General features: G+C 45.3%; 1 protein-coding gene across 2 annotated transcripts in view; it reads left to right on the top strand.

Moving 5' to 3' along the window:
• ACAD10 (acyl-CoA dehydrogenase family member 10) overlaps positions 1–19,050 on the top strand; it is a 31,696-nt gene continuing 12,646 nt past the window's right edge. Inside the window, exons 1-12 of one of the 2 annotated variants that reach the window (XM_054006036.1) lie at positions 1–79; positions 1,644–1,841; positions 2,832–2,980; positions 4,036–4,230; positions 6,889–7,047; positions 7,805–7,964; positions 10,789–10,930; positions 12,230–12,298; positions 13,689–13,870; positions 14,788–14,938; positions 16,886–17,031; positions 18,409–18,582. In XM_054006036.1, coding sequence (XP_053862011.1) covers positions 1,655–1,841; positions 2,832–2,980; positions 4,036–4,230; positions 6,889–7,047; positions 7,805–7,964; positions 10,789–10,930; positions 12,230–12,298; positions 13,689–13,870; positions 14,788–14,938; positions 16,886–17,031; positions 18,409–18,582 — 1,714 coding nt within the window. In that variant the 5' untranslated portion in view covers positions 1–79; positions 1,644–1,654. The remainder of the gene's footprint in view (positions 80–1,643; positions 1,842–2,831; positions 2,981–4,035; positions 4,231–6,888; positions 7,048–7,804; positions 7,965–10,788; positions 10,931–12,229; positions 12,299–13,688; positions 13,871–14,787; positions 14,939–16,885; positions 17,032–18,408; positions 18,583–19,050) is intronic. The other variant, XM_054006037.1, reaches the window with a different exon arrangement.

The following is a 19,050-nucleotide window of genomic DNA, read 5'->3' on the forward strand; positions in this document are numbered from 1 at the left end:
ATTCATTTTCCTATACCTACGGGGGTTGTTGCTAGGAGAGGGCTCCCCCCTCTAGCGCCACAGCCTCGTTCCGCTGAAGGTCAGAGGTCACCAGCTGTTGTTGTACTAACTCCCCTGGGGCCCAGGGGTGTGGAGCGGGGTGGGCTTGGAGAGGCTGGGGGCAGACCTTGGGGGCAGAGGAGGGTGGACCTTGGGGGCAGAGGGGAGGTTGGGGGCAGAGGGGGGTGGAGGTTGGGGGAGGCTGGGGGCAGAGGGGGGTGGGCCTTGGGGGCAGAGGGGAGGTTGGGGGCAGAGGGGGGTGGGCCTTGGGGGCAGAGGGGAGGTTGGGGGCAGAGGGGGGTGGACCTTGGGCTTTGTGGGGGGAGGCTGGGTGCGAGTTGGGGAAGGGACTTGGGGGAATAGAGTAGGGTTACCATACGTCTGGATTTTCCCAGACATGTCCAGCTTTTTGGTCCTCAAATCCCCGTCCGGGAGGAAATTCCAAAAAGCGGGACATGTCCGGGAAAATAGGGAGGGGTCATGGGGCTTGGGGCTGGAGCCGCTGGGGTCGGAGCCGGAGCCGCTGGGGCTGGCCGTGCTTGGCTGCTGGCCGGCGCTGGGGCCGGGCTGGAGCCGCTCGACCGGAACCGGGGCACGGGCCGGAGCCGCTGGGACCGGCGCTGGGGGTGCTTGGCTGCTGGCCGGCACCGCTCGGCCGGGGCTGGTGCCCCAGGGTCTGAGCCGAGCTGGAGTCGCTAGGACCGGGGCAGGCCGGAGCCGCTTGGCCAGGGCCGGTGTGCTCGGCCGGAATCGGGGCCGGCGCCCCAGGGCCCGAGCCGGGCCGGGCCGGGCATTCTGGGGCCAGAGTCTCTTGGCCGGGGCCGGCCGCCGGAGGGAGCCGCTCGGCCGGGGGGGCTGGACTGGGCCGCGCCTCCTCGTGTCCCCACCGCCCCAGCTTACCTGCTGCCTGCCTGCATGTTTCAGGCTTCCCGCGAACATTTGATTCGCGGGAAGCAGGGGAGGGGGAGGAACAGGGGGCGGAGTTGGGGCAGGGACTTTGGGGAAGGGGTGGAGTTGGGGCCAGGGCGGGGAAGGGGCGGAGTTGGGGTGGGGCTGGGGGTGGGAAAGGGGTGGAGTTGGAGCGGGGCTGGGGCCCCATGGAGTGTACTCTTTTTGGAGTATTAAAATATGGTAATCCTAGAATAGAGTGGGGCCTTGCTTAAGGAAGGCGCACAAGGTAAATTTCCTCCCCCAGCTAAGGTGTGATGAGGGTAGAATTGAGCAGCATGAACAAGGGTTTGTGAGATCTGGGATGGCGCAGCATAGGGGAAATTATGTAATTGTACCTACTGCCATGCGAAGTGGCTGTATCACATTGACACAGAGCCACCTGCTTGGGTGAGATTCCTTCACACTGTCTCCCTTATCTTTCCCATGGACCAGCAGCTGGAGGGCAACATGATCACCTATCCAGAGCCTGTATGTTAGACATGCTCAGATAGTATCCTGATGGGCATCTTAGAACAGTGTGTAATAAAACTGTGCTACTAATAAAATTGATACTACACTTGAACGTAGTCCAAGGTATAAGTGGTGTTATAATCTAAAGAAAAAGCCAGAGAATCCTAAATATATATCTCTAAAACATTCCCTTCTCCATACAGAGTTTTGCAGAATGGGCCTTAGGAGATTTATCCAAGCCTCTTATTTCCAATGTGCCAGAACATCAGGAATCCTAAAGCATGTACGATACAAACCTCCAAGTTTGGTACAGTGGAGGCATTCTGGTTCAAGTCTCTATAAAGCTGTAATCTTTGACATGGGGGGAGTTCTTCTCCCTTCCCCTTACCGGGTGGCTGTAGGTGAGTATTTTTGATTGGACATGTTAACTGGAGTAGCTGACTAGTGACCTTTTTGTGCAGTTAATACAAGTATATTTCACATTTATTTATAACTCTCATTGCTGTTTCCAATACAGTGATGGTCAACTTTACTTCCTCTTTGGGGACTTACATGACATGGTGGTGGTGATTCCAATTCCCAGTGAACACTTATACACATCATCAAATCTATTAGAATTGACATAGTTGGCAATCTTGTTGGCATTTGCAGGTGGGAGGTCAAGGGTTGAATGGGGGGTGAAGATTAAACTGTCCTGTAGTACTTCTGACTACTATATGAACATGAACTAATCCTTTTTCGCTCTCTAGGACAGGATTGAGGCACATTGGCAGGATGGCTTGGGGAGAACTGTTACTGTATTTCTTCTGTGGGTGTATAGAGGACATCAGTCACCTGGGCTGTCAGTTCAACACCTTTCATGAATGCTAATATTGCCTTTTTTGTGCTAGACTTCATTGTAATGCCAACTAGTGTTGAGGGATTTCAGTTCCATTAGTAAGGCTAAGATTTAGTCACAGGGTATTTTTAGTAAAAGTCATGGACAGGTCACAGGACATAAATGAAAACTGACAGTCCATAACCTGTCCATGACTTTTACAATATAAATACCTCTGACTAAAACATAGCAGCTTCTGGGGCCCCAGGGGCTGATGGCTAGCCCCTGCATTGGCTGCGGGGGCTAACTACCCCCAGCCACCTGCTGCTCCGAGGCCCCGGGGACTGCTGCCCTGGCACTCCCTGGGGCCAGCCGCCCGAGGTCGCCTGAGCAGCAGCTGTTGCAGCTTGCCCCGGGACCACTGCTTCGGTGCTCCCTGGGGCCAGCCTGAGGTCACGGAATCCGTGACTTCCGCAACCTCCGTGACAGAATCACAGCCTTCTCCATTAGGGCTTTCCCACTCCTGACAACGTCGGTGTGCTGTCTCCTCACTCTGCTACCTTCCTTTATTTAGAATGGGAGGTGCGGCACCGTATTCCACCTGGCACTATCAAACAAGCCTTAATATCTGGAGGGGAGAACAGGCCCTGGATGAGGTACATGAGAGGGGAGCTGACATCAGCGGCGTTTTTGCAAGAATTTGGACAGCAGTGCTCTGAGATTGTAAGCCAAGCTCCCAGCTTTCCTGCTTGATTCTTGCTGACTTCTCACAGGAGAATGGGGTTTCGTGCAGATTCATCAAACTGTATAGAAATCAGAGAGCTAACAAAAGAGCAATTTTTAAAAGAGTCCTGTCTGTAGAAAGTTCTGCTGCTGCTTCCACTGTTGCTTCATGTATAGCACGGGCAGGTGTGGACTTTTCTGTCTGCAATGCAATTTCCTAAAGCATCTTCTCATGCATTTAAGAGACACAGCTGTCTACTCGATCTGCCTATCTAGATTTTTACACTGCAGTCATTATTCTGGTACTTTAGCAGAGGCTGCCTTAATCTGGTCCCCTCCCTTCTGCCTTCCTTGCTTCATAGCTTTTTTTCTTAGTTTTTCCACTTCCAGTGCCAAGAGAGCTATTGTAGATGTGTGATATCCACCTCTGATGAAGGGTTAGCAGGGAGAGAGGAGAAGCAGAGGCTCGTCAGCAAAGAGATCACATCCTTCCTTAGGCATCATCCAGGTGGCAGAGACTGAATTTTGCCGACAGTTCCTAGATCGACGTTTAATGGCTAGAAGCAACATGCTTGGTGGAGCGTCTGTAGTTTCAGTGGAACTTGCGCCATGCTCCAGAAGCCAACATACTCAATCTGTCGTAAAGCAAGGCTCAGCTTTTCAACCAAGCCTTTGTCAAACAGATCAGTCTACAAAGAAGGCTCCTTTTTTGATTGCTCAGTTGTAATGAATGGTTTTATTTGTGATCTGCCCTGATGCCGTGGTGGAAGCGCACTATAAATAAATAAGGGGTCTCTAGTTGTTTCTCTTCCCCAGCTTCATCCCTTTAATGCTTAACTCTTCATCTCCTTCCTCTGTAGAATTAGGAACCTAAGGAACTTTTATTTATTGTGTTTGAGCAGTTTAGCCAGAGAGCTAGGCTGACTGCCTCCTGTTACAGGAGGAAGTGGGGCAATAAGCTAAAATGATCAGCCAATCTCAGGCTATGCACAAAGTTTCACATTTTCTTCCATTTGCTGGTGATGATCATTGTTGGGGTTTCTCTTGTTTCTTAGGCAAACTTCTCTGTTCCAGTGGACTCCTTTCTCTCTGATCTAACCAGTAGTCAGATGTCAAAACCGCTCCCCATTATGACTGAAGCTTTAGAGTGTATCCGGGCAGAAGGTCTTAAGACAGCTGTTCTAAGCAATAACTTCTACCTTCACAGTGGGGTGAGCTTTTTGCCCCTAGACCGAAACCAGTTTGACGTGGTAAGCCTGAACAGATTAAAAAATGCATTTATGTAGCTAGATTTATAAAAAGCATTCAGCAGAATTCTCTAAGTGCAGGTCCAAATTAAAGATAGTAGAACAGTAATAAATATACTGTGTGTTAGTATGACACATGGCGTGTCTTCAGCTGCATCTAGGGTGACCAGACAGCAAGTGTGAAAAATCAGGACGGGGGTGGGGGGGACAAAACCCCAAATATCGGGACTGTCCCTATAAAATCAGGACATCTGGTCACCCTAGCTGCATCTCCCTCTAGTGACTAGCCCATAGCAAGGGGTAGAGTGAGTTCCAGCCACCTGTGCATTTAGTGGATTTATTACAAAGTGGACCACAATTAGCTAGCGTATTACATGTCTAATAATGCCTGTAAAAGATTTAGACGATGGAATGCTCTATATAAGTTATTATTAACAGTTCCAAAGCTCCATTCATCTGAAAGGGTCCCAGAGAGCACTTCACACACAGCCCCACTGAAATGCTGTCATATCTGGGGAAGTGGACAGCAGCCAGGCAAATAGCCATCTCAACAGTTGGAGAGAGGAGGGAAAATTTTGGCCAGGGACATAGGGACACGTCTTTGGTCTTATCAGAGGTTGAAGTAAGCAAGCTGGTGCTGATTCAACAAGCTATTTATATATATATTTATTGTATTTAGTTATTTATTTTGGAATGCTGCCACCTTGGGCTCCAGAATCTAAGCTTAAATCTAGTTGGGAGAGCGTCTCGCTCTGCCATGGACTCATCAAGAGGGATCGATTTTAAAGTGAAGTATTTTGGCTGTCTTCGGTGAATGTTCTCTCTCCTGTGCTGTAAACGAACACAGATGCGAAGCATGAGCAAGGAATGTGGACAGCATTGTGAAGTCTGAAACCTTTGATGTTCAGATGTTAAGTCTGTTCTATATGAAATGATTAACCTTTCCTCTACTGTGCAGTGGGTGGTAGAATATTCAGTCATTGAATGCTCCAGACACAATAGCTTCATCTTCAACTCTCAAATAGCTAGTTGTTCACTTAATAGATATGTTTAAAAAGAAAAAGCCCCAAAATAAATATACATTTTACCTAAGTTAATAATCTTTTTTTTTGCTTATCGGTTATCTTAAATCTGGCTGAGTTTTCAGCACATTCGAAACTAGACAGGAAGCTGTATACTTCCAGTTTCCTTGCATTTGCTTTAGTCACCAGGTGTCCGTTCGTTTTGCATATTAAGTGTGGAACAGTCATGGCTGCACCTAGATTTAGAGACAATATCTGTTTATAGTCTGGACACAATTTAAGTTTTATTTGACAAGATTTCACAAAATCTACCATGAGTAGAACTCTTTCTATGTATGTGTTGAATCCCAACTACAGTATATAAGGAGACCCAGACTGTGAAACTGACTTCATAAACAGGTAAGTATAGTGTCATGGGCCTGGCTGAGTGACGTGCAACACTGAATCAAATAGCATAGGGGAAAAGGAAATCGAAACTGTCCAATTCTGTGGATTTCAGTCCTCTAGGATGTTGTTTTTGTAAGGAAGGAATTTCTTTTTTTAAATCTTTTTTTTTAACAATACACTTTTCCTATATATGCCAACTCCCATTTTTGCACTGACAGAACTCCAGAAGTTCACTCATAAGTTAGGCTTGTTTTATAGCCCTCACTGAAGGAAAAACAATTCAGACATGAAGAAAATCAGATCCATGTTTTTAAAAGTCATGGCTGTTTAACGTCATCTTGTTAACATCTGGATGTTAGATCATTTTCTATTCACCTTTCCTTGTATGTGCTTTACTAGAAAAACCAGTATCTATTAAGATAATATATTATAATAATAATAAAGGTATGTTTCTAAAGTGCCTTTCATCTCAAAGCATTCTAATAGCTGCATACCCTGGATATAGGACACGCCTAGCAGTGAAATGTCATCCCCTCTGGAATGTGGTTGCTGTTTAACAATGCACAGCAAGATTACTCAATAATTTAGGACAGGAAATGAAGGAAAATGTCGGTATCTTAGATAGTTCTCTTTTTAAAGTGCCCATCAATGTGGTATCTAAGCTAATATTGTATCCCGTTATAAGTGCAGTATTTATGGAGACAGTATGTACTTCCTGAAATTGGAATTTGGACAGGACATTGGGGTTAACATCTCTACTACTGTGAAAGTTGATTAGGGATTGCTGATGAGCATAACAGTCAAGACCTCAGTTTTGCGTTTCATCTGCAAGATGACACCCCCAGCAGTTCAGCCCGCCTTTAGCACAATATCAAACTATTGGTTTAGTACTGACTGGTGAAAGAGTGCCACCCATGGAGCCACCTGCACCATGAGTATTCCTTGAAGGCTTCCCATCCAAGTACTGACTTGACCGTGCTTAGCTTGGTTGATCTGACAAGATCACAGCTGAGGCAATATGTCTGCAGAACAATGATTCATCAGATTAGGTCATAGCCTCTCTACCAGGGCAGCTCTCCCACTGTTTAGGCATGTGCAGCAGTCTCACGGTCCTGTGTTTCATTTATTGCACTGCGTGTCAGTCACACACTCATTCATACTTGTATCCTCCATGTCCATAACTGTCCTGATATTCATGAATGAGAATTACAATGGCTTTGTGCATACCTGTCTCGATCGTATGTTGTCATAGGTAATTGAATCTTGCCGGGAAGGGATATGCAAACCAGACCCTCGTATCTATACATTATGCTTGGAGCGCTTGGGTGTTCAGCCAAAGGAATCCATCTTCCTTGATGATATTGGGCAGAACTTGAAAGCAGCCGCCCAGCTTGGCATTAAGACAGTGAAGGTACAAAGTAGCACCCTCAGGGCTGCATGGGGACAGTTGTTTGTAGAACGTTTATTGTCTTAAATATTTTGGCTTGGTTTCTAAATCCAAATTCTGCATTTGATGTGAATGTGCTAGTATTTTCACACAACGGCATTAGATACAGATTGAACATGTCCATTGTCCTGTATGACACCAGTAATCACAGGGTTAACTATGGATGCCAAGATTGCAGGGTTCCATGTCCAGCTCTGCCACCAACTCCCTGTGGGCCTTGGGCAAGTCACTCCTCCCTCCCTGTGCACCTCAGTTCTCCATCTGTTAAACAGCAGTAATGACATCTGCCAAACATGGGGTTGTGAGGCGTAATTAACTAGCCCTGTGGAAGCTAGATAAGCCTCATGTACATGTCAGCTGGGGGTTGGCTAACTTCCAAACCATGGTGAGGAGGTGGAAGGGTAAGGATAAGACTCATTGGTGGACTGAGTTCTGACCTCCTTCTGCCTGTCCCACTGGGAACTCCCACTGTTATCATAGCCTGTGCTTGCAATACGATCATCCTCTCCCCATTGGAATTGCTTCTCCTTTCTCCTAGGACAGAAACCAGGCAAAATGTAGGTGCTTAGATCAGGAGAGGGAAGGCAGTATTGGTGCTACCTTTGGTGTAGTGTCATGGCAGATGCTACAGAGCAGTCACAAGAATGCAGAACCCTGTCTTTGCCAAGAGATCAGAATCTTATTAGCTATTTATCATACAACTTTTTCTCGCCGGTATCAGGTTGATGACCCAGAAGCAGCTCTCAAAGAGTTAGAAACCTACTTGGGCTTCCCTTTGTGGGGATTTGTTCCACAAACTCGCTTAGTGAGACCAACAATGGAAATCCCAAAAGATCCCCTACAGAAGTACCTTGAAGAGGTCCTAGGTGGCCGGACAACAGGTATTTTACACTTTACAACTTTAAAGGTCACATATTCTGGGTCTGTTGGCTCTTTCCAGCATAAGACAAATAGATTTTTAAAAATATTAATAGTATCAACTACTGCAAAGCCACTCTCATGGTTTAGGTACCTTTTCAAGCTCTTTGTGAAATGCTAGGCTGGTTAAAACATTGTTATTAGTATTTACCTGGATAGTTAGAAGGAAAACCTACTCTGTGACTATGCTGAATTCGATGTCCGACGTACTGTCTGCCTGTACAGTGAGTATCTGTACTGTGTAGCATTGTGCTCTCTGACCAAAAGCTTCTAGATATTGCATCTTTCTTAAAAGGCATTTGTTGTTTATAGTGGTTCTTCTCCAACACTTGTAAAATTCGTAATAGCCAGTGAATGATACTCCCTGGCAGGAGGTCACTTCTCTGCCAGGGGATTCCAGCTGCTGCCTCAGGCACACAGGTATTACATTGCCATTTAGGACCACAATGTAAACACCCCATCATTTAGAAAGTCTGTAGTTTAATTTGGATTAGGTCAAGTTTTAAAGCAACAATGTCAGATTTCAAAGTCATGTTTCAATACAAGCAAGTACCATAGCTGGACTATTAATAACTACTAAGATTATTTAAAGAGAGAGAATTCAACACATCTAATTTCTTTTTCATTATTCGTGCTATTTGTTTACTTGCATACTTCATTCTGCTTGGATAATAAAAATAGATCCGTTAACTTTGCTTTGGTTTCTAGTCAGTTTCATTTCTGTGTTTTCTTGCATTAGCACAGTTGTGCAACTTTTGGATGGCAAGCATTGCATGGGCAATGTTTAACTAAATAAAAAAAAAACTCCTTTAAATTTAAATTTAAAAACAAATCATGAAAATGTTTCTTTTGACATTAGGCTTGAAGAACTTTATATGTTGAATTTCTGCTGCTTGACAATATCCTTTTGAGTAGGGCTTGGAGGATCGGTTTACAGAAATCCAGAATCCCTAGCATTTGCATGTCTGAACCAAAGCTGACCTTTTTTTTATGCTCTGTATTGGTTTGGATTTTAAAAAGCAGTATTTTTAAAACCTTAAGATAGTCCCAATTCCTTGGATCTAGTCGTAACTGGTGCAAAACCAGTATTCAGCTTTGCTTCTTCCTTCTGCCATTAGATTTCCAGAATCTCACCTCTATTTCAAGCCAGGAGAGGGCTGTATTATTAAAGAAATTGCACCGTTGACTTAGAAGCTATGCCCTTGTGGGTCACACTATGTATAATATGTAATATGCTGAATTAGTCAAACAAAGACGCCAGTGTTATGTAAATGATATTGAAGTGCATTTATATGGTATTCTGAAACATGACTGTCAAAGACTGCAGATCATGTGCACAGTTTACAAGAAAAAAGGATGATTTTCTAACTGCAATCAGACCCAGCGATCAAAGTGCCAAACTGAGGTCTTTTCAGCTCATATATTATCACCCATAATAAAGATTTTGAAAATAGACATTAGTGAACAATTCTGCTGATGAAGGAGATAGAATAGAATCCCCCTTAAGTGTCAGCTCTGCAGGAATAAAATTCAGTAAAAAATGATTTTCATCATTAAAATCAGCAGCTCTGACTCTCAAAATGCACATGGAGCAGATCTGCTGAGCTAGAAGGGACCATTTTTACAGTCACTTTTCTAGCTGACAGTACTTTAAATTGGAGAAGAATTCATGCTGTCAGCAGTTACTGCAGATGACCAGTTCAGATTGATCAGATGACGACCAATTAATAGTTGAAATACTAGGGGAGTATGTTAGTGAATTAAGGCTGGGAGCCAAATGTGCTGCCCAGTGAGAGGATCAAAGTTTACAAGCAAGCTCACACCTCTGTGCTGAGGAGCTGACCCTGTCTGTTCTGGGCCAGGAGGAGTGCAGAGCTGTGTGGTCCTCACTCTCATATCGCTAAAGACTGGGTCTGGAGTAGCCATAGAAATGTCTGATTGTCCCTTTTGGTGTCGGACTAGAGCTGGTACTACTAGAGATGACTAGAGAGGAAGGGAGGGCTGAGACTGTAAGGGGAATATGGCTAAATGGAATGACAAAGTATGGAAATCCCTGAACAAGGGAACCTGCAAGGTGCAGAGCACTCGGTCCCCAATCCAGTAAGCTTGTGCTTAACTTTGAGCATGTGAGTAATCCTACTGCCTTCATTGAAACTATGCACCTACTCGAAGTTATTTATATATGTGTGTTTTGCTGGATCAGGGCCAGTGTGCTCAGTACTTTTCAGGATAACCCTTAGAGCAGGAATGGCACGTGAAAGGAGCCTCTAGCTTGCTTTGCTGGATACAAGGTAGAGGGCTTTAAGTCTCAAGCCAACAGCTGCATTCTGTACTAGCTGCAGTTTCCAAATGGTCTTCAGATGTCGTCCCGCCCATTCAGAACTCAGTGCAGTGATCCAGTCTCCGGTGACAAAGGCCCAAATGACTGTAGTGAGCTCTACACTTTGCGGCCTTCAGCTCTTGTTAATGCAGAGTAATAGGTCCTTTCCCTTTCTCTGAGAAACAACCCGTGCCTAGAACTTCCTGATTGGGGAGCGGGGGAAGGAGCGCTGGGCAAAAAATACAGAGCAAAGGTCAAGCAGGTTTCTTGCCATCCAAGAGTGATCATGGTCACTCAAAAGGGGCCCATACTGATTCTGTAACAATGGGGCTGTGCTCAGCCTTCTGCTGATGCAAGTGACAGTCTCTAGCTTTGTCCATTTTGGAGTAAAATAAAACATGGAAAAGAGATGAGAAATAATTTCAGTTCCTGTACTTTTCATTGATCATCCCTTTTCAAACCTTCAGGTCCTCTGATATTACGACAGTTCAGTCATGGACAATCGAACCCCACTTACTATATCAAGTTTGGGGATCGTCACTTAGTCCTGAGGAAGAAACCTCCTGGCAACCTACTTCCGACTGCTCATGCCGTGGAGAGGGAGTACAGGTGAAAAAGCACAGTGCGCTACTGAACCGTTCCCAATTCTGGCTGGCCAGCATAGGAGCTCTCTGATTATTGTAACACAATTCCAAATGTGCACATCCTGTACACAGTGCTGGTTTCCAGTCTCACCTTTTCTATTCCAAGCCCTGCTCCATGAGAGTAGCTGTCAGTAGGAAACTGGCAGATTTAGGACACATAAAGGCAAGAGATCCTTTTTTGTAGTATAAGTGACAGGCATATTCCTCTTAGCACATTTAAGGAAGTGCTGCGTGCGATTCAAGAGGTGACCTGGTTGAATCTGCACCAGTGACGCAGCATAGCATTATGAGTTACTGTGCTGCCGCGTTACCTCCTTTAGGATGATGCATAAAACTGAGCTCCTGCTGATTAGAGCTCTAAGAGTGCATATTGCAAGCGGTGGGGGGTGGTAGCCTCTTTGACTTAGAATGTGATTACCCTGGATGGAAGTAGACTGTCTTGTTAAACTCACGCTGCAGCTTCAGTAGGACACAAGATGCCTCCACTTTATGACGATTCTGTGGCTGTCTAGATTTCAGTCATCATCAGGAATAGACCACAGGTCTCTCCCCACCCTTACTTGATGTGAAGGACAATCTCCTTTAGCTATAGTAGTATTAAGACTTATAGCCTCTGGCCTCTAAAGGGTGACCTACTTGGCAAGTCTGACATTCTGTCCGGCAGAGGGGCAGTGGCACATGTATACACTTAACAATTTAGACAGGGAATTGTAATGTATGGGTTAGGTAATGTTGTGTGCTTTTAAACAGTCATGCTCCACCCCAGAGATGGCTGCATTTCAATGGGGGATGAAGTGATTCCTCTGTGTGTGTATGTTAAAATGCTTTGAGTTCCTGCTAGGTGAAAGGTGCTGTATACATGTAAGCCAGTAATAAAGTGGGGATGAATGCTAAATATTACATTAATAGCATGATTCCATTTCTGTATGTCCATCTAGCGCAGGGGTTCTCAAACTGGGAGTCGTGACCCCTCAGGTGGTCACAAGGTTATTATGTGGGGGTCACGAGCTGTCAGCCTTCACCTCCAGCATTTAATAGTGTTAAATATAAAAATAGTGTTTTTAATTTATAAAGGGGGGGATCACACTCAGAGGCTTGCTGTGTGAAAGGAGTCACCAGTACAAAAGTTTGGGAGCCCCTGATCTAGCATGTTACCTTCGTATTTAAAGGACAGCACCTTTTTTAACATCACCAATGCAGCAGGCAAAAAACGATCAATTCTTTCTCTCCTGACAAAGTCTCTCCGGGTTGCTTGTCCTGGCAGGGTATTGAAGGCTCTTGCTGAGGCCGGAGTTCCTGTTCCTAAAGTGTTTGCACTCTGTGAAGATTCAAGGTGATTTTTTTTTCCAATTTTCATCAAAAGTAAGTGACAGTTGTAGCCAGAAACTTCCACTCCCAGTTTATAGCAGAGCAGAGGCGGAGGCCGCTGTCAGACTCAAAGGTGACAGAAGTTGTAGAAAAACCCAGTTAGACAGATAGAACTGTTCATGTGGAAAGGTGCAGTAACTTCAGTGACTGTCATACCTGTGAAGAAGTGTTGAAATCAACCCAGGAGGAAGGAGCCCTGTCTTGGCTGTCTGTGGAAGAGACATGTAAAAGGCACAGTGTGTGTGGCCAGTGGAGAATGTTTGGTCTTACTGCAGATATGCTGAAATATTGGGCATTTGTGTTTTGGATGGTCCTGCCTGTTTGTGGCTTCTAATGATCTCCTGGCACTTTTTGCAAAAATAATGGGGTTAACCTAGGTGTTCTGACCAAATTTCCACTCAGATAATTCCATTCTGCCTACCAGTTGGGTATATGAATTTTGTTTCCCACTCTAAACTATTCTATAGCATTGCTAGGTGCTGTTAAACAGCTGCCATGATCTACCCCAGAAGTTGCTGTAATTCAGGGTGGATGACGCTTCACCTATGTGTCCCTTGTCCATACCTCACAAAGGGCTTTTGTGGCTTAACTAATAACTATTGTGAAGCACTTTGAATTCTCCAGATGAAAGAGGCTGTAGAAGTGCAAAGCACCATAACATATTATTCAGCTTGTTTTGGGTGTGTCTTTAGTATTTTATTTTTGCAGTTAATTAAAATCGCTCTTACGCTCTGAAAAGAGACTGCAAAAATGGCATAGTGGCACTCCCTGTATGGTTCCAGTTCAAATATACGCAAGTTCCAAGTAACAAGATGATTTTTCTACCTGCCGGCCCTGCAAACTCACCCTGAGAGCTAAAGCTGAGTTCTTTCTGGCTTTTGCATCATCATCAGCAGCAGCAACTGAAACTTGGCGAACAATTCTTACAGGCTCTTGCATGAGAAGGAATAGAATCCATCTCCCTCTCCCATTGCTGTGCTGATTGTACAAGACTAATAGGTGTAAACAGTAGCACAAACTGGCCCCTGATCCTAAACTCAGCCCCTCTGTTGAGAAAGGCATTATTTTTACATAATCGCGTTTCTGACCTTTACTGCACTTTTGTTTTGTACTGATATTTACAGCAGATGGTTATAATGGTTAACTGGGTTCTGTCGTTATTTATTATAAGAACTATTCTGATTTTTGTTCGTTAGGCATAAACGCTGCGCTCAGCACAGAACAAACCCTAGAATTAAAGAGCATGTTCAGACTTGGCAATAACTTCTCTACCCTGATGCAATAGATGCAGGAATATTCGACTCATCTCTGAGGCCTGTCACTGAAAGACGGTTGTTTCAATTCTGTCATTTTAGTATCATCGGCACCCCATTCTACCTGATGGAATACTGCACCGGCCACATCTACAAGGACCACTCTCTTCCTGGCCTGGACCCTGGCCAGCGGAGGGCTATTTACACGGCTATGAACAAAGTCCTCTGTAAAATCCATGGAGTAGACCTCAAAGCGGCTGGACTGGAGGATTATGGGAAGCACGGTGAGAAGGAAATCTGCTGTCATGCTCTTCCTATGTGTTAGTTTTTAAAGGGGTATGGTCACATAAGGCCAAATCCTTAGGGCAATGGTGGGGAAGTGGAGCTGTCCAGCAGCATGACAGATCCTCAGGCCAGTCAAGGGTGCATGGAACAGCTGCTTGGGATCCTCCAGGAATCAGTGGTTTTTTGAATTAGTTTCCAGAGCTTCCTCCCATTGGCTCTGCCTGCCAATCATTTGTTTGCTATCATAATGACTGGGCTCCCTCAGATCCTGCCCCCAGAGGTTCAACAGTACCCCCTGCAGAGCTGCCTCCGGGGGCAAAGGGCCCTGCTGAGCAGCTGTGCCAGGATTTTGCCTTTGTTGGAATTATATTTTTTGTTTAGGACCCCAGTTATTTGTAACCAGTTGGAATAGCTAAGCCATTCCCCTGCCAGGAACCGATACAGTGCCCAGATAGAGAACATACTGGGTTCTTAACCCAAACCACAGGAGTTGCAGTATTACAGGAGGAGACTCCCTTCTTGAGGCAGCAACAAAACATGACTTGGGTGACCATCTTGCCGTAAGCCAGCCACTATGCATGATGCTCTACCTATCCTGCTCCTTAAAGCTGCCAAGTGTAAAAAGGGTGACGGATATTTCTGCTTCACCAGACTTACAGGACCAAAGGCAGCCTGAGCAGAAGCAGGCAAATCTCCTGGGCTGCTGGGAGTTCTGCCCAATTATTCTGGGGCTGCTTGTGGCCCATGGCTGCAGCAAAACGCTCTCTTGGAGAAGTGTACATTTGTCTGGTTGAACGGAGACTGGCTTTGTTTTTGGCTGTTAGACTGTTTCCAGATGCAGCTCTTCTGTGGTTATTTTCAAAGGCCTCCTTGTATTTGGAACTATACCCCAGAGACTTAATTCCCTTGGCTTTAGGTAACTATGTTCAACGGCAAGTTCAAACCTGGACGAAGCAGTATCGAGCCACAGAAACCCACACTATTCCTGCCATGGAGAGACTCATTGAGTGGCTCCCGTTGCATCTCCCAGGGAACCAGAAGACCACAGTTGTGCATGGAGATTTCAGGTACTAGCTGTCTGCCGGCACCCATTTGGAAAAGGCACTATGTGTTACCGAGGGAGGAAGAAAGGGGGATCTCCAAGAACCCCCCAGCACTATGTTCCAAAGCTATTTGAAAAGGAAGCTGCATCACTGCTCTGTTCAGCACCCTGGGAGCTCACAAGAGGTACATGCAGCATTTCACTCCCCATTTCATCTGCCTAGTGCATTTGTAGCCATTTAAACCAGTGGCACTTGGGGGCAGAGGAGTTTAATCTAGTAGTTGGAGTAGGGAACTAGAAGTCAGCACGCCTGGGTTCTAGTCCCAGCTTTGCTTTTGCATCAGCAGTTTGGATTCTCTTTCGGGCACAGCCACTGCAAAGCCGCACCATTGCTGATCTCAGCTTAATTGAGACAGTATTTGGTCCTGCCATGCGGGCAGGGGACTGGACTCGATGACCTCTCGAGGTCCCTTCCAGTCCTAGAATCTATGAATCTATAACCTGGGGGATTATACGATATTTTCTGCCTCACTCTTAGCAGTCAGAGAAGGAACCTTGCGACGTGAAGTTTAAAGTAGTGAGAGTTTAACTAGATCCGTGGTTTTGACGGAGCCCTGCTTAACTGTGGCATTAGCTCACCTGCTGCCAGTATTACAAAGGAGGTCACCCTTCAGTAATACGATGGCTGCACGTGGGGAGGTCAAAATGCTGACTAGTGAGAACTACTTTTATCATGAGCTAAAAAATTTGCCTGGAGCAAGAACTGCATTTGTCTCCTTATGGTGGTAGGCTGGCTTGCAGATCTGTGCCCCGCTGCGGTCTGCTGGAGCATGACACAGCTACCTCTCTGTAACACTTCAATCTACTGGCTGAACTATTATTATTATTTATTATTTGTATTACTGTAGTGCCTAGGAGAACCCCATTGTGCTCGACTTTGTACAAACTCAGAACAAAGTGTGGGTCCCTGCCCCAAAGACCTTACAATCCAAATATAGGAGCTGCTCCTCTAACCTGTAGAAATTAGAGCTGGAAAGGACCTGTTATCTCCCATGTAGTCTGTGCCCTGGGAGCCAGGGCAGGATCGGCCCCTATAAATCATTTCTAGTTCTCAGTGCCTGGGAAGTGGCATGCAGTCTATAAATAAATAATAAGCAATGACCTGACAGCTCTGCTCCCACCTTTCCCCTCAAGGAGAGTAATCTAATCTGTCTCACTCTCCCCCGTCTTAATATCATCCCATTGTGCCTAATTATACCTCTCGGATGTTCCCGTCCTGCCTTGCAGACAGCTCTCATTCACTTGCCTTGCAAGGACCTGGGTTAGGGGAGCTCCTGGCCCTTCCTTTGCATTTCTGATGCTGCATGGTGGATCTGTATGGCGGATCACTAACTCATCCAGACATAAAGCATTACAGTTTCCTTCACCAATAAAACTCCTATTTGTGAGTGGAGTGAGTGGGTTCTTTGCATCTCAGCAGGAGCCTTTCACACCCCATTATCACAGCCAACCTCTGTGAAAACTCTTGGAAGCCTCTAGTCTACATCACACAAAAAGTCAGCAGAAAACAGTTTGGAATCTTGAATCACTAACAAATTATAAGTGTTGGCTTAAAATGACCAATAAATCCATTTTGAAATTGACCTGAAGTCTGTCATTTTCCAGTTGGCACATGCCATAGTTTCTGTTAGTGATCTGAGATCCTAAACTGTCTTTAAACCACGTCAGTTCACAATTAACCAGCCAGAAGGTTGAACAACTTAAGCCTCTTCTGTCCATCACTTCCCAGAGCTGAGCTCTCTGCTTCCACAGCCCTCCCAAAGGAGCTAGTGATATGGAATCAATCCCCCAACTAGCACAGAGTTCCAGGTCACTTGTTTAACTGAAACTAAACGATTGTCAGGAATGCTTCTCCCTCTGTGAGTGTTTTTTCTCTTAGGACTTCTCTAAACCCTTCCCCTTTCTGATCCAGGCTGGATAACCTGATTTTTCATCCAGAGGGGCCAGAAGTCCTTGCTGTCCTCGACTGGGAACTTTCTACCTTAGGAGATCCCATCTCTGATGTGGCGTACAACTGCATGGCCCACTATGTGCCTTCTCACTTTGATATGTTGAAAGGTACAGTGTGTCCTCTTGGGGAAGGCACACATTGCTTCCTATTTTGAACGTTTTACAAATAAAGAGCTGGGAAACGTTGGTTAGAAACTGCCAGGACTGTTGTGAAGGGTGCTCAGCTGTGACAAGGGCTCCCTTTCTTATCTCATCCCATCACCACCTCTACCTTTTCTCACCTCCCTAAAGAACCCTCTTCTCTCCTTGGTGTTGACATCTTCAGATATATGTAGTTGATTCTTGTGTCCAATTGCTTAGCCTCCCTGAAAATATTTAGCCCTTCTAATCTTCTCAGGACTCAATCCCTCCAGCCCCCTAACTTTTTTTGTTACTTTCCTTTGAACTTCCTCCTGTTTGTCAATAACCTTTTACTATGAAGGTGCCCAGAAGTGAACATGGTGTTCCTGTCATTGTTCTGGTTGTGGAACCATTGAGAGAGCAACTGTCACCACTCGGCTTTGTGATGTGATGTCTCTGTGTATTTAGCCCCAAAGCAACATAGGACTAGAAAATACAGGTGTTGGGGCCAGTAGCATGGAGGGTTTGAGGAAAACCTTGGTTTGCAGATTGTAAATGCCACTTAAAATAAAAAAGGTTTTGATTTCCCCTCTTCCCCCCCCCTCCCCTCGCTGCCCTGTCTTTATCAAAACCAAAGTCATTTTAAAACTCTGGAAGTCATTTTCTGCAGAAATGGATTGAAGCAAATATCTTTTCTTTCAGGCTGAAATTCTATGAGCCACGCTTCAGACCGAAAGGATTTTTGTCCCATTTATAAACTCCATGAAATTAGAGGCTTATAAAAAATAGTGGCACCAGTAGTGGTATTGCAAAGCCAGAGATTAGAAAGATGAGAAATTTACTGCTGCGTCAAGTAGGAAGAAGATTAACAGGGGAAAAATGGCCTGATTAAATTCAAAACTGCCCAGGACACATTCAGAATAGTTAGTGATTAGTGCAGGAAGTTCTGTTTGTACTCAGATTCAGTAGAAACCACCATGACTGGCAGTGATTTTGTTCTTTTATAAGAATGGTGGTTTGGGATAAAGATATTGCAATCACATGCTGCCTGCCTCAGTAAAGGCCAAATTCCTATAGAGACTTGTCAGTCTTCTGCTGCTGATGTAAATTCAAGTATCTGTTAGAGGCAGAGGGTCATTTCACTTCATTTTCTCTTAGTCCTGAGCCTCTCCGAAGCTAATTTGTCCCTGGTTATAGGTGGGCTTACGATTCAGACACCAGAGTTTGGACCTGAGAGCAGAAAGGCCATTGCTTTATCCACCAAGCATGTGTGCCAGTCATGAAACTAACCGAATCCGTAGAACTGTCTGACTCTCTTTGAGAACACCACCTGCCTAGTCATTGTTATGCCGGATTCTCTTTCAGGTTTGAAGGACTGTGATGTAACGCAGTTGGGAATTCCCACAGCAGAGGAGTATTTTCAGATGTATTGTGAGCACATGGGAATTCCACCCATTGAGAACTGGAATTTCTACATGGCCTTTTCCTTTTTCAGAGTGGCCGCCATCTTGCAGGGTGTGTACAAACGCTCGCTCACAGGTGAGAAAATGAAGCCAGCCCCTGAATGCTCAATTGAGGCCACATGTATTAGGATGGAGGCTTATCTATCCTCTATATGCTGCACACACACACGGTCCACCCACAACCACACCGAAGAAATGTCAGTGCTGTACCAGTGTAGTAGTGTTTAACCACTAGCAGGGAAGTGACTTCAGTTACAAATGTCTGTACAGTAGCTTGTGTAGCAGTATTGCACCTCTAGAGGGCATCATAACTATACATTTTGAGCGGCTCTGAAATTCCGGCCAGTAGAAGGCAATAGTGACTTACACAGTGTGGTAGGATCGAGGGACAAATGTAGCAAGTTTTTCTAAAAAAAGAAGAACAGGAGTACTTGTGGCACCTTAGAGACTAACAAATTTATTAGAGCATAAGCTTTCGTGGACTACAGCCCACTTCTGTCAAGTTTTTCTAGAAGGGCTAAGATGGCTTGTGGCTGCAGCATGA

Source organism: Malaclemys terrapin, chromosome 16, assembly GCF_027887155.1.
Source record: "Malaclemys terrapin pileata isolate rMalTer1 chromosome 16, rMalTer1.hap1, whole genome shotgun sequence".
NCBI classification, from domain to species: domain Eukaryota; kingdom Metazoa; phylum Chordata; order Testudines; family Emydidae; genus Malaclemys; species Malaclemys terrapin.